This window comes from Anabrus simplex, chromosome 5, assembly GCF_040414725.1.
Source record: "Anabrus simplex isolate iqAnaSimp1 chromosome 5, ASM4041472v1, whole genome shotgun sequence".
Classification (NCBI taxonomy): Eukaryota; Metazoa; Arthropoda; class Insecta; order Orthoptera; family Tettigoniidae; genus Anabrus; species Anabrus simplex.
This window is the reverse complement of record NC_090269.1, coordinates 68758233-68773448: the sequence shown is the minus strand read 5'-3', so window position 1 is coordinate 68773448 and position 15216 is coordinate 68758233. Positions and strand designations below refer to the sequence as shown.

The 15216-nt window shown below is 39.3% G+C and overlaps 1 protein-coding gene across 1 annotated transcript in view; it reads left to right on the top strand.

Moving 5' to 3' along the window:
- The window catches only part of LOC136874354 (thrombospondin type-1 domain-containing protein 7B), a 193262-nt gene that overhangs the window by 125297 nt on the left and 52749 nt on the right, over nt 1-15216 (top strand). The window contains exon 19 of the mRNA XM_068227767.1: nt 12583-12736. Coding sequence (XP_068083868.1) covers nt 12583-12736 — 154 coding nt within the window. The remainder of the gene's footprint in view (nt 1-12582; nt 12737-15216) is intronic.

Here is a 15216-nt window from a genome sequence, read left to right as displayed (position 1 = left end):
GCGAGGACTAAACAAGGCCCGTAAGTTAGGAATCCCTTTCCAATAACTAAACACAAAATCAGACACAAACTTCTGACCCAAAGGAGTACTAGTAAGGAGATTTTGCTTTTGCTTTGCAAAAAAAAAAAAAAAAAAAAAAAAAAAAAAGCAAAAAAAGGAAATGAAGGAGTCTTATTGGAATAAGATCGAGTTAATTCTGTGGAACACGGAAGGTCTCAGGTATACCTTATATACTTATGAGATGATACAAGAAACAGATATACTGGTAGCTACAGAACCTTAATTACTAGAGGGGAGCAATCTGCAGGAATTTTATGGCATCCACACACATTCAAAACCCCCAGCAGGCAGACCTGAAGGAGATGTTTTATGCTTTGTAGGAGGCATGGTGGATAAACTCAAGGACATATACAAAGAAAACATTGTTATAGTATGGACATCTCTGGTGACACTAATCTCTGTACATCAGACCAAATACCTTGGTAGATGATATCACTGAAGGGATATAAACCATCAAATTGGCCAACCAAGTCAGAAGACGAAGTTGGTACTGGAAATGTTGGTAGAGGGAGGATTCACCACAGTGAATGGGAAAGACGATTAGACGTACTTTGCTCGCAATAAGCAATCTAGTTTTTTTATAAAGGAAATAGGATTTCGTTCAGGAGAAGGAAAGTATCTGGACCTCAGGTGCAGCACCGATTAGGAAACACATCCCAGTGGTAACTGATGTTATGATAACCCAACCAACATTCAGCTCAAAGTACTCAGGCAGGGGAAGTAAACTTCTAGAAGGCTGAACCAAACAAAACTCCAGAAAAATGAAATACTTACAAATGCCGATCGACTTATATGTGAAGGACAAATAATGAAGCAACTAGAATGGTTACAGATTTGTTAAGGGAAGCGGTAATTTCAATCAGAGGGAGAAAATCCCTTATAAGAAAAGAAACTCTGTTGTCGCTACACAAGGCAAGACAGGAATTTACAAGAATACAACACAGAGGAGCGTAGAAAAACTGGATTTGAAAAAATCTCTCCATAGAGAAGAGGAGGCAAGAACACTAGACAAGTTGGCAAAAACTGATTCCTTCCTGGCATTCAGAAAGAAAATAATTCCAAGGTCAAAGGAAATCCCAGTGGATAGTTGGGAGAAACACTTCAGACCTATTCTGAACCAGAAGGACAAGAAGTGCACTTTTAGAATAGAGGATGAGGAACCAGTGGAAGCACACAAAATTAATCATCCAAAGGGACCAGTGGAAGAGAGCACTCAAGTAATACCCACAGGAATCTCACAGGTGAGAAAGCAAGTTAAAAACTAAAAGGCGTCAGGTATAGACCAAATCTATATAGAACACCTGAATTCTAGTGTGGCTACGTAAGCAGAAGAAGCACAATACCCACTGTCAGATACTTACTGGAAGAAGTAAATGAAGCCCATTGATTACAAGAAGGCTTTTGATCTGCTTAACAGAGAAATCTTGATGACAAAGATAAGAAATATGATCAGGAAAACACATCCACTAGTCAGGTCATTAGAAAACACTTGGCAGTCAATTTTGTCCACCTACTCAATACCATTAGCTTAATATAGTGTCCTATAAGCTAATGGTATTGAATAGGTGGTACCTTTTTCTACCCTTTGATAGTGATCACTTGTCAATACAGACCATAATGAAATTCATAACTTATGAACTGATGACAGTGTTTGAACAAACTAATGGGATCTTACAGAGTCATACCATGAGCCCTTGGTTATTTAATATACTCACAGCAGACATCACAGACATACTGAAATGTATGATGGAAACAAAACTCCTTCTTTATGCAGATGACATGGTACTGGGTTCATCAAATAGAGAAGATCTACAAGCACCTTTACCAGAACTGGACAAATGGATGGGAAGAAAAACCTCACAGTTTAATGAAGAGCATCCAACTGACCTTTAGAAGAGAAGGGGAAAAAATCAGCAAGGAATATTCTTAATCTGAATGGTGAACCCTTAACAGCTGTCAGAAATTTGCAAATATCTCTAGACTACAAGTGTTTTTACATTTCATATTCATGAAAGAACATCAGTAGCCACAGGAGCATTTTTTTTCTCAGTCCAGAATTTAACAACAGCAATTATGCTTTTTTTTTTTTACTTCAATATCTCTGCCATAGTACTGGTAACTTATGAACTGGAGCTGATTTGGGAAAAGCTACAACTCAAGGATTTTGAGAAAACCAAAAGTGTCAAAGTTTTCTTAAATGTGCTCCGAGAACAGCGCCATCAAGGATGATTTACAAACTCACTAAGGAGTCCTTCTACAGTGAATACCTCAGAACACGACTGTTCCTCCCATCTACAGAACAGTATACAAAGCATCTGGAGAGGAGAGAGATATAACTAGACTTCTATGCTAAGAGTGCCATAAATGAAAGAAACTGGACAAAGGAAAATCAAGAGCTAAGACACATAGTGACATGATTCACCATTTATGGCTTCTACCACAAGGTATGTATGGACAAATCGTACCAGCCATAGTTGTGTGTGTGAGTTGTGCAACCAAGATGTGACTGGTACCACCTAGCAGTATGCCACCAAAAGAGTAATGACATTAACAGAGAATAGCAAGAACTACTAATACCCATTCAGGTGATCATTTAATCTTTACAAATATATGTACAGGTATTACTTTTCTGCTGCTTAAATTTGATTTCCATCCTTCTTTGCCTCCACTTGCCAGATCTCAGCTGTATATACTGTATCATTGGTATGTAATATGCCTTGTCCCCTATGGCCCCTATGTTGTCTTTTATCATGTCCTTATATCTCAGAGCCAACGGCCGTAGCTGTGTTGAAACACTGCATCCCGTGAGATCTCCGAAGTTAAGCAACATTGGGCATGGTCAGGAGTTGGATGGGTTGCCACGCGCTGTTGGTGGGGGGGGGTAAGGGAATGGAGGAGCGGAAAGGAACTGGCCACCCTACCGCACGTAAACTCCGGCTCAGGAACACCTCTGCGGAGGTTCGGACCTGCCTTCGGGCAGAATAACCCTTACCCTATATCTCAGTGGACGCAGAGAAGAGAAAATTGAAGTAGGATAGATTTGAACAGGAGGAGGATAGAAGTTGGTGGAAGAGCTCCATTTATCTCATTGGCATGTGGCTAATAAATTTGGTGTGTGTGTGTGTTTGTTATCAATATGTCCTATTTGTTATTACTTTTATCACTATTGCAGTATCCGTATTCTATAGTAAATTCCACATCACAATCTAGAAAACACTCCAAAGCTGGATTCCTCTTATGATGTCTATACTGTATTCAGTTATGAATTTGTAGGTAATTACCTCCTAATTCAATACCACAGAACTTTCACAAAAGTTTGCTTAAGGTCATTCTAATAAGCCTTTTTTAAATCTTAAAACACCATCATATCCTTTCCATACTTTCAATGCTTTCATATAGTTTACACGTTATAAAAATAGGATAGACTGTATAACTTCTAAAAACAGGCAGGTCTTCTTGTATTAACTTAACCATCCTTCAATTCTTCATCCTAGTATTCCTCCCATAATTTTTTTAACATGGCTTATCATTGTGTTCCCTCCTCTCTTACTTCTTATCTCCTATTTTGAAAATAGAAATTTTAATTTCCCTAAGCAAATATTCTGGGACCTGATTTTCTTTCGATGCACCCTTGGTAAATGTAGGGAAGAAATGAAAGCTAATGGGAATGGGAAGTGTTTGCTGGAATTATGTGCTAGTATGAGTTCAGCAGTTACGAATGCATTCTTCAAGCATAAGGCTATTCACTGCTTCACATGGGAGGCTAGGGGTACCAGATCTATAATAGACTATATCTTACGCCATTGTCCGGTCCCAAGTCCGGAATGAGAAAGGAGGAGGGTTTGCTGGTCTGGCACCCAGCTGTAAAATTGCCAACGCCGAGTGTTGGGCGGCGGGAAATAACCTGACTCCCTAAGGGGGCCAACGGCTTCGGGCGAATGAGCCCCTTTGGGTAGGGTGATGGTCCCCACAGTGGAGGAAATGCCACTGGAATCCATTATGCAGCGTCTGTTCTCCAGGTTAGGGGCGGCTGCACAAGGCGTCTGTACTCCAGAGGAGCGGCCTCATTATCACCTCACTGGATCACATCCAGAGTTGTAATTCGGGACCTAGTCCCACACAGGTGACACCTTGACAGTCAACCATGGAAGGTCTTTTAAGGAATACTCCACCGGCTGAACCAAGAGTTCAGAGAAGGCAGCATTCGGATACAGTGGGCTGCCACCTGAAAGATACCGTGAAGTCGGAGGCATGGAAATACCCCAGTACTACATACACGAATGAGACAAAATCAAGAATCAAACCAAAGCAGATAACATACTTCTCTACACACAACATAAACTCACACATGCAAACCGGTAAACTAAAAGTGATCACCGACATAATGGACCAACACAAAATACTTATCATGGGATTACAGGAAATTAGAAACACTGACCAGGATGCCTTGGAATCTCAAGGGTACAGACTTTATAAAGGTATACCCGGGAAGAGAGTGATGAAGAATGTCCCACAATTTGGAACAGGATTTTTGGTCAGCCTTAAAATAATAAACTCAGTTCAAGAATTCAGATCACAGTCTCCACGACTCTCAACGCTCACCTTAAAGGCATCTAATAAAATCTATACTATAATAAATGCCCATGCTCCCACTAATGATAAAAACAACTCCTCAAAAGACCAGGAGGAAACAGGAGAATTTTGGGACCTATTGGACCAGACCATAGATAACATCCCCAAACACCATATAAAATTATTAATAGGCGACTTCAACGCTCAACTAGGCAGAGAAAGAAAATACCGTGACATCATCGGAAAATGGCCAGCACACAAGAAAACAAATAAAAATGGAGAGAGACTAGTTGACCTGTGTAGAAACCATAATTTAATCTCAAAATCTACATGTTTTAAGAGGAAACCTCAAAAACTCAAAACATGGAAACACCCTGACTACACTAAAGGAGAATGGCAACTGGACCACGTCTGCATGGACAAATACCACCACAAAGAGATCTATAACGTCAAAGTCCTCCGAGGAATAGACACAGGTTCAGATCACTACGTAGTTAAAATTAAAATTAAACTCACTCCCCAGAGGAGACAACAAAAGCAAGCCCTTAAAACTAAAGGAAAAATAGATCCTACCCAGCTAATCAACAACAAAAATTACCAGAAAGCAACTGAAAAAATAAAAATCACAGACAAACTTGAAGACTTAGTACACAACCTTAAACAAATTGCAGAAGACCTAGCTCCAATTAAACCACGTAAAAAACACCAATGGTGGAACAGTGAATGTGATGAAACAGTGGAGAAAAGACATCAGGCATGGCTATTACTTCAGTCCCAAAAGACAGAAATATCCTATCAAAAGCTAGTAAAACAGAGAAAAGAAACTACCCAAGTCTTAAGAAGAATAAAAAGACAACATCATAAGGACACCCTGCAGTTAATTGAAGAACAGTTCAGTAAAACTAAATCAAGGGACTACTACAAAACCTTCAGAAAGCAGCTCCAAAAATATGAACCCCCGACCCTACTGATGAAGGATGAAGATGGTAAGCTGGCCCATAACAATAAAGACAATGCAGAAATTCTGGCTAAACATTTCAACAAGCTTTTAAATTGTGAGGAACCTACAGAACTCCTTCATTTGGACACCAACACCCCGATAAAAACATCACCAGAAAACATCAATCCCCCCACAATAAAGGAAGTCTACCAAGCTCTGAATAAATTAAAAAACTACAAAGCGCCAGGAGAAGATCAGACCTTTGCGGAAATCTGGAAATATGCAGGAACCTCAGCAAAAGTTGCCCTCCATCAACAACTTGTCTCTATCTGGATTAAAGAAGAACTACCAGAACACTGGACAACAGCCCTCATTCATCCTCTGCACAAAAAAGGGGACAAAACCGACCCTAATAACTACAGGGGAATCTCTCTCCTAGACATAACATACAAAATATTTTCAATAATCATCCTTAATAGGATAAGTGTACAACTTGAGAAAGAACTAGGAGAATATCAAGGAGGTTTCAGACCCTGGAGGAGCTGTCCTGATCAGATCATGAGTCTTAAGTTGATAATGGACTATAACAGGAGAAGAAACAGAGATATGGTGATAACATTTGTAGATTTCAAGAAAGCTTATGATTGCATCCATAGAGAATCTCTGTTTAAAATTTTAAGACACCTTGGACTACACCCCAAATTAATAAACATGATAAAATTGACTCTCACCAATACCAAGTCAAAAGTGAAGTTTAGGGGTGAAACATCAGCGACATTTGAAATTAAAACTGGACTACGGCAGGGAGATGGGCTCTCACCACTATTATTTAACTGTGCTCTAGAAATGGTAATGAGGGAATGGTTTAGAAAATGTCCCCCCAAAATAAAGATTGGCCGAAAAATCAAAACAAATTGCCTGGGTTTTGCTGACGATTTAGCATTACTAGCAGTGGACATAAAAGAAGCAAAAACCCAGATATCAGAACTTCAAAACATTGCAAATAAAATTGGCCTCAAAATATCATTTGAAAAAACAGAAATTATGCCCCAAAAACCAACACAGCTAAAAGAAGTCACCATAAATGGTAATAAAATCAAAATAGTAACTCAGTTTAAATATCTTGGAGAAGTAATAACACATAACTTAAATGAAAAAATCTCAATCCAAGTAAGAACAAATAGATTAGCTAAAGCACAAAAATTAACATGGGATATCTACAAAAAGAAATGTCTATCAATAAATACAAAAATAAAACACTACAACACAGTTATAAAACCGGAAGCTACATATGCAGCAGAAACACTCTTTTACCTGAATAAACAATCAAAGACTGACAGACTTCAGAAAATTGAAAGGAGGATTGGAAGAACCTGTATCAACAAAAAATATCAGAAAGATGGACAGTGGCGGTTAATACCTAACAAAGTTGTGTACAAAGAGCTAGAACCCATTACAGATACTATGCGTAAGAGGAGACTGGGATTCTTTGGACATATCATGAGGATGCAGGACTCGAGACTTCTGAAACAACTAGTACAACACAATCTCGTCTCATAAAATACCACAACAGGATGTAAATGGATCAGAGAAGTAAGAGAGGATCTGAAGGAAATAGGCCTTACAACAGAAGACACCAAAAATAAGATAAAATTGAATACAAAACTCAAGAATACAAACCTCCGCTTTACCCTTACACAAAACAAACCAACAACACGCACATTTTCAACTGAGGAAAGGGCACGAAGATCGGAGCGTCTGAAGAAGTACTGGGAGGACCGCAAAGCCCGAACAATCCCTTCAAAGAGACCTGAACGACGGACTGACTAAAGTGATCCTATGTGGTCATAAAATAAGAAGAAGAAGAAGACTATATCTTAACCAACTTCAAATTCAGGAAGTCTGTTAGGAATGTACGGGTTTTTCAGGGATTTTTCAATGATACAGACCACTATCTGATCTGTAGTGAACTAAATATCTCTAGACCTAGGGTAGAGAAAGTGAAATCTGTCTGCAAACGAATAAGGGTAGAAAATCTCCAGGACGAGGAAATTAGACAGAAGTACATGAATATGATTTGTGAGAAGTTTCGAACAGTGGACAGTAAGCAGGTTTAGGATATAAAAAGAGAAGGGGTGGCATACAGGGATGCTGTAGTACAAGCAGCAAGGGAATGCCTAGGGACAACTGTGTGTAAAGATGGGAAAAAGCAAACATCTTGGTGGAATGATGAAGTGAGAGCAGCTTGCAAACATAAAAAGAAGGCTTATCAGAAATGGCTCCAAACAAGGGCAGATGCAGACACGGAATTGTGCTCAGATGAAAGAAACAGAGCAAAACAAGTAGTTGTTGAATCCAAAAATAAGTCATGGGAAGATTTTGGTAATAACTTGGAAAGGCTAGGTCAAGCAGCAGGGAAATCTTTCTGGACAGTAAAAAAGAATCTTAGGAAGAGAGGGAAAAAGGAAATGAACAGTGTTTTGAGTAATTCAGGTGAACTCATAATAGATCCCAGGGAATCACTGGACAGGTGGAGGGAATACTTTGAAAATCTTCTCAGCGTAAAAGGAAATCTTCCTGGTGGTGTCGCAAACAACCAAGCTCAGGGGGGAGGAAGAAAATGATGTTGGTGAAATTACGCTTGAGGAAGTGGAAAGTATGGTGGATAAACTCCATTGTCATAAAGCAGCAGGAATAGGTGAAATTAGACCTGAAATAGTGAAGTTTAGTGGGAAGGCAGGGATGAGATGGCTTCATAGAGTAGTAAGATTAGCATGGAGTATTGGTAAGGTACCTACAGATTGGACAAAAGGAGTAATTGCACCTACCTATAAGCAATGGAACAGGAAGGATTCCAACAATTATTGAGGTATCTTATTGATTAGTATACCAGGCAAAGTATTCGTTGGCATCTTGGAAGGGAAGGTGCGATCAGTGGTTGAGAGGAAGTTTGATGAAAACCACTGTGGTTTCAGACCACAGAGGGGCTGTCAGAATCAGATTTTCAGTATGCGCCAGGTAAATGAAAAATGTTACGAGAAGAATAGATAGTTGTGTTTGTTTCGTAGATCTATAAAAAGCAAATTACAAGGTACCAAGGGAAAAGATGTTCGCCATACTGGGGGACCATGGAATTAAAGGTAGGTTATTGAAATCAATCAAAGGCATTTATGTTGACAATTGGGCTGCAGTGAGTATTGATGGTAGAATGAGTTCTTGGATCAGAGTACTTACAGGGGTTAGACAAGGCTGTAATCTTTCACCTTTGCTGTTCGTAGTTTACATGGATCATCTGCTGAAAGTATAAATTGGCATGAAGGGATTCAGTTAGGTGGGAATGTAGTAAGCAGTCTGGCCTATGCTGACGACTTGGTCTTAATGGCAGATTGTGTTGAATGCCTGGCAGTCTAATATCTTGGAACTTGAAAATAGGTGCAGTGAGTATGGTATGAAAATTAGCCTCTCAAAGACTAAATTGATGTCAGTAAGTAAGAAATTCAACAGAAATGAATGTCAGATTGGTGATACAAAGCTGGAACAGGTAGAAAATTTTAACTATTATGGTTGTGTATTTTTTCCAGGATGGTAATATAGTAAGTGAGATTGAATCAAGGTGTAGTAAAGCTAATGTAGTGAGCTCACAGTTTTGATCAACAGTGTTCTGCATGAAGGAAGTCAGCTCCTGGATGAAACTATCTTTACATTGGTCTGTTTTCAGACCAACTTTGCTTTACAGGAGCGAAAGCTGGGTTGACTCAGGATATCTTATTCATAAGTTAGAAGCAACAGACATGAAAGTAGTGAGAATGATTGCTGGTACAAACAGGTGGGAACAATGGCAGGAGGTTGCTCAGAACGAGGAGATAAAGGCTAAGTTAGGGATGAACTCGATGGATGAAGCTGTACGCATAAACCGGCTTCTGTGGTGGGGTCATGTGAGGCGAATGGAGGAGGATAGGTTGCCTAGGAGAATAATGGACTCTGTTATGGAGGGTAAGAGGAGTAGAGGGAGACCAAGACAACGATGGTTAGACTCACCACACAGCACTAGTTGCAAATAAAGGATTGTGGTGACGTTTAGTGATAAAGATGGAATTCAAGAGGACACATTGGGGCAAATATTCCTTCATAGGACGAGGAGTGAGTGATTGGAATAAATTATCAAGAAAAATGTTCAATAAATTTCCAAGTTCTTTGAAAATGTTTAGGAAAAAGCTAGGTAAACTAATTTATTTATTTATTTATTTATTTATTTATTTATTTATTTATTTATTTATTTATTTATTTATTTATTTATTTATTTATTATTTTTATTTATTTATTTATCCTCCAAAGAGGCCTGGTGCATGTTTTTCTGTTTTGACACCCGTGGGCGACTTGCACATCTGGGTGTGAGATGATGTTTGTGATGATGTAGAGAGGGGGAAAAACCCAATGTCAGCACATAGCCTACTCCTGTCACATAACACTAAGGGGTCTGCTTAAGGCTTAACGTCCCTATCTGACAGATGGCAGATGATTCACCATGAACACTGTCATGTGCCTGCACTCCATATGAACACTTTACAGAGGTTTGGAACTGGTGATTATAAACTGTATACCACCACCTCTCCTACCCTGCCAACCAACATTCTGTTGGTGAACATTTTTTTTTTTTTTTTTTTTTTTTTTCAACCAACAGGACTCAAACCAGCTAACTGTGGTGTTAGACCATAAATACTTGATGCCTTGACAATCATGGTCCCTATTAACTCTCCCTGTTGGCATTCCTGACCACATGTGATAGGGTTTTATACGTACTGCAGTGCTTACAGTAGTCTGTGCTCATGGAACATCCAGCGCAAAGGGAGGGGAGGTCCCTTATTCACCGAAATAACATTTGCCAACTCATGGATAGTGAACTGCAATGGGATGTCATCCTCTGAATGGAGGGGGATGCTGAATATGATTGCAATGGTCACTCCAGTGTGCACTCTACCTGGATGTTCCTTAGGTGTAGGGTCTAGTGAAACTTATCAACACCCTTGGATATCAACAATACTGATCTAAAGCTGTGAGAAACAATGACCTCTGACTGCCTTAACATGAGGATCATTCATTATTTTAAGTTTGCGATTGATGTTTAATTGTTGGAGATACACTTCCCACATTGCATGAAGTATAGACAAGCCTAAGCAGACCTGATCAACAGCTGGAAACTGCATATGATGATGATGACGACGATGACAATGATGATTGACAAGTCTTTACACTTATTGCTTGCAGACAACATACTGTTAGGTGTGTCACTTGATAGCTGAAGAATTTCCTTTACTTCACTCTAGATTAAATTGTTTGTCTTTATAAAACATTTTTTTAGGAATTTTCTCCATAGGTGCCAATTGAAAGAGATATATTAAAATGGGACCTATGAACTGATTTATAAGAGTTAACTAGTATTGTGGTTGTAGCAAATGGGTGGCAGCAACCATGTTTAAATTACTTCTTAGATGGTCTAAAGCAGGGCCTCTCAGGGTGCATGCGCTGTGCAGTGCACGGGCGCAAGGTGCAGGAGACGACTTCACTAGGTTGACCAGAGTGCAAACCCCCACTCCACTTCCCCTACACCTGTCTCACCCGTTCGGCCTGTCTTCGCCTTCTCCACCTTCCCCGCTGATCCTCCCCTCATTGCGAAATGTTTATGTGCGGTGAGCGGTGACACTGTTGTATGGGACAATGTTACCGGTGTTAAAACAATTTGGTTTGGTTTGGTTTGGTGTTAAAACAGTTTGGTTTGAGCAGACAATATATCTTCTCTAGCTCTTCTTTTCCTTTATCTTTGCAATGATACCAGTTATGCCTGGAACAAGGGACCAGCTGACAGCAATTTGAGAGCCTTCTTTAAATTACAATCAGAAATAGGCCTACTCACACTCAATCTAGTTTTCATACAAGTCAAAGCAGGAAAGAATTATTTTCACATATGCATGTGGAACCAAACATAGAAATAACCTTACCTGCTTCTCGATGCAGCTTAGGAAAATCTTCCTTCGACAAATTCTCGTAGAATTTGAGCAAAGCCTTTATATTGGAAAATAGATCTTTTTGATTAACTTATCACATAATTATTGTCCCACGGATTAAACATTTGGCTTTATCGTCACGACTGACAAAGAAATACGAAAGTTCCCAGTTCGATTGAAATGGACTTTCGGAAGTCTTTGCTTTCTTCGAAAGAGGTTGCTCCATTTATGGTGTTGTTGTCTTGCGCTTATCTATTTCGCTGATAAACAAGCCGTCTATCACCGAACGCTTCGTCGCTCTCAGCGCACTACACCATCCGAGTCAAGCCGAGTTGAGGCGAGTCGGAACGATGCACAGTGCACAGAGTCTCTGCCCCTCGATTTGCACGCGTGAGATTTTGAGCGTTTGAGAGGCCCTGGTCTAAAGTTTGGTTTTTACTGAATAGCAGCATCTTATTAAATATTAATCACCCTAATTTGAGCCAGAAATCTATCAGTAAATCATCATTATCCATCCATGTAAATTATGGAGTAATCTCATTTATTTGATGAATTTGCAAAGTTTTTTCTACTTAGATAGAAAATTTGGTTTATTATCAGTCAGACTAGATAGACTGCTGCACATTTTCAAGATGTATGGAAAACTCTTTCCATTTACTATCATGGTGAATGATGAAAGCCGTGTTTGTACAAGCCATGAAGATCCTTGGAGTAGTGAAAGATACAGGCTTCCACAATCTGTAATCTTGGCACTATGTGATAGAATGGTAAGCTCAATGCTTGGCTGCCTTTACCACCAGGAATTAACCTGGTACTCATTTTTGTTACAGGCTGAGTGAAGCTCAAGGCCATGCACTTTCCCAGAAATGGAAATCTCTGTTCTAAATGATTTTACTTCCTGACATAAAATTGAACACACATCATTCTAGCTGAACCAAACATGCCTTTACTGCCTCAGATAGACAACCACTATAAGACTTATTGAAACGTATGATTTTCCTTTTCCAGATGTATGCAGCTAAGACCTCATGCTCTTCCTACGGAGATGCATGATTTGTACTGTGACCCTATTTACCAACCAGCAGATGTGAATGCCTGTCATGTTGCTTGCCCAGGAGACTGTGTCCTTAGTCCATGGTCAGATTGGTCTGAGTGCCCAAAGGTAAGTATTGTTCAATGTAGCATTCATTGACTTAAATAACATATTTACTAGTGTATTAGACCCCCTCCATGGCTTTTCAAGATGAAGAAAGTGAAAAAAATTAATCTCGCAAACAAGACCCCCAACATAATTCGCCAGAGAAGACCAATGATTCTGCTTCAAAGCGGGTACAAGTCTTATTGCAGCTTTGACATTGCACAAATTTGTGAATAATTTCATCCGTATGACTCACACAATGAAAACACGCATCAAAGTAATGTGGTACATCTGTGTTTTGTAGTTAACACGCGAGAAGTCACACCCGCGGCAGTTTGCCGCACTTTTTAAATATTTGTTAATAATTTTGTTACTAGCCGCTGTGGGGCTTAGGGCGCTTGTTTCATCCCTCCCCTCCCTCTCTCTCACCCAACGTTGATTATCGTCAGTGCATTGCCTGCTGCGTTCCAGAGTAGTTCAAGTTTTCTTTCACTCTCGCATCTGCTGCGGCAAATTGCCGAAGTAAAGTTCATGAGGTTTATGGTGGCTTTCACTGAAGTGTGGTGCTGTAGTTTTATCTTGAATTGTGACCAAATCATTCATTGAAATGTACAAATGCAAACGTTGAGGCAATTTTCTCATGCGCGACCTCTCATGCTCTTTAAAAACTCACGTAATTTTACCAGATTTTGCAAAAAAAATACATTAATTTTTTTTACATTGAGAAAATATTGTTACTGGATAATTATGTTAGTACTAGTTGAAAGGCAGTTAAACAGGGCACATATTTATATTTTTATCAGAGCATTCGCTGCAAAAGGAAAATAGCAGCTCATTAAAATATTAAGCGTGAGCAACTTTCCTTCGCCCGACCTCTCACATTCTAAAACGGGCACTACCTCTCGCGTGTTAAGAAATGTCTGCCCCATAGCATAGACCTACTGCAGCTCTGATGATGTTGCACAGAGAGGTGAATAGTTTCGTGTCCGACCCGCACGTTGCAAGCATGCATTAGTCATGCTATATGTCTGTGTTTTGTAGTTAAGAATGTCCGCCAACATAATGGTTACCACAATTAGCTGCCATTCTCGGGAGTCTGAGTTCAATTCCTGGTACCGTACTGCCAGAGATTTACGAATGGCAGGAAGGTAAAATGATACATGTACAGTAACTCCCCTCCACTGAGGACGTGTCTAAAAAGAACTACTCCACCTTGGGATGAGGAAATTAGTTTACTTTAGTTGAGAAATATTCACGGTTGTTGCTATTAATATAGCAGGTGAGGTCATTAACAAAATGATTGTTTAATATCACGTAACTTGGGCCAATATATGTATTTTTTGGAGAGAAGTAAGTTTAAAACGCGATTAAAAATGATCCAGTTATAACAATATTTTACTTGCCAATGTACCTAACAAATAATAATATTAAAAGTAATATTGGTTTTATGTCCCCACTTACTTTTAATGATTTTCAGAGACGCTGAACAAAGCATTATAGGGTATGCATTAATAAAAGGATGGAAGACAAAGAACGTACGAAATTAAACATTATGATAATAAAATGCATTACTGCTACACCTGTAGATATCCTTAAATGCGGCAAACTTTCCTGTTATTTATTTTTTTTCTTTCCGTCATGGAACTTCTGGCACTATCCGTGCAATAGCATACCTAACCTAAACAATGTGGTTTCTCTTATCTCATTTACAGCTGTTTAGGTAAAGCCTGATGTGATAAATGTAGACAACTTAAAAATAAGGGTCTGGCTTTCAACAGCCGCAGTTATCAAAAGAATGCTTCCAGTCAATATGTATTACATACAGAAGTACAACTCGTAACATACGCTAATTATCAGCTGGTGGTTTGGCACACTTTCTAAAGCACGGCTTTATTTGGAAGGAGTGGCTTCTGCTACACATACACCAACTGAGAATATCAGAGTCCATCTCCATAAATCATTTAAGAATAGATTCATACTGTTTAGACTCTATAGTCGGGAACAAAACTATTTTTAAAAGGTTCAAAAAGATGGGACCTCTAATGCTCTCTATTGCAGTGCATGGCTGATGCGGCTGGCAAGATAGCAGTGAAGATGACATTACCTGAAATGACGACATGCCGGTAGCGGGGAAGTTGGCGGCGCAAGACCATTATTCAAATGAAAGCAGTGATCAGGTTTACTATGTGGTATGCCTACTGCTCAACTGATGGATACAAGTGACTGGCCATACTTTTATTGTGTCAATATTGCATAAAACGATAATATGATACCCTTTTCCCTTTTCTCTACGGGGTCGAGTATGAAGTGAGATGAATCTTTGTACTGAGTTTCTACGACTGTATGCCCTTCCTGATGTCAACCCCATCAGAGGAATTAATGAGATGTAACAAATGACGTGATATGAGTATATTTACTTTATATATACTGTAGACCTAAAAGTCATGTTCACCATTTATTGTCTTTTTACATTTAGTAAAACTGTCTTCCAACGAAAATAGCCA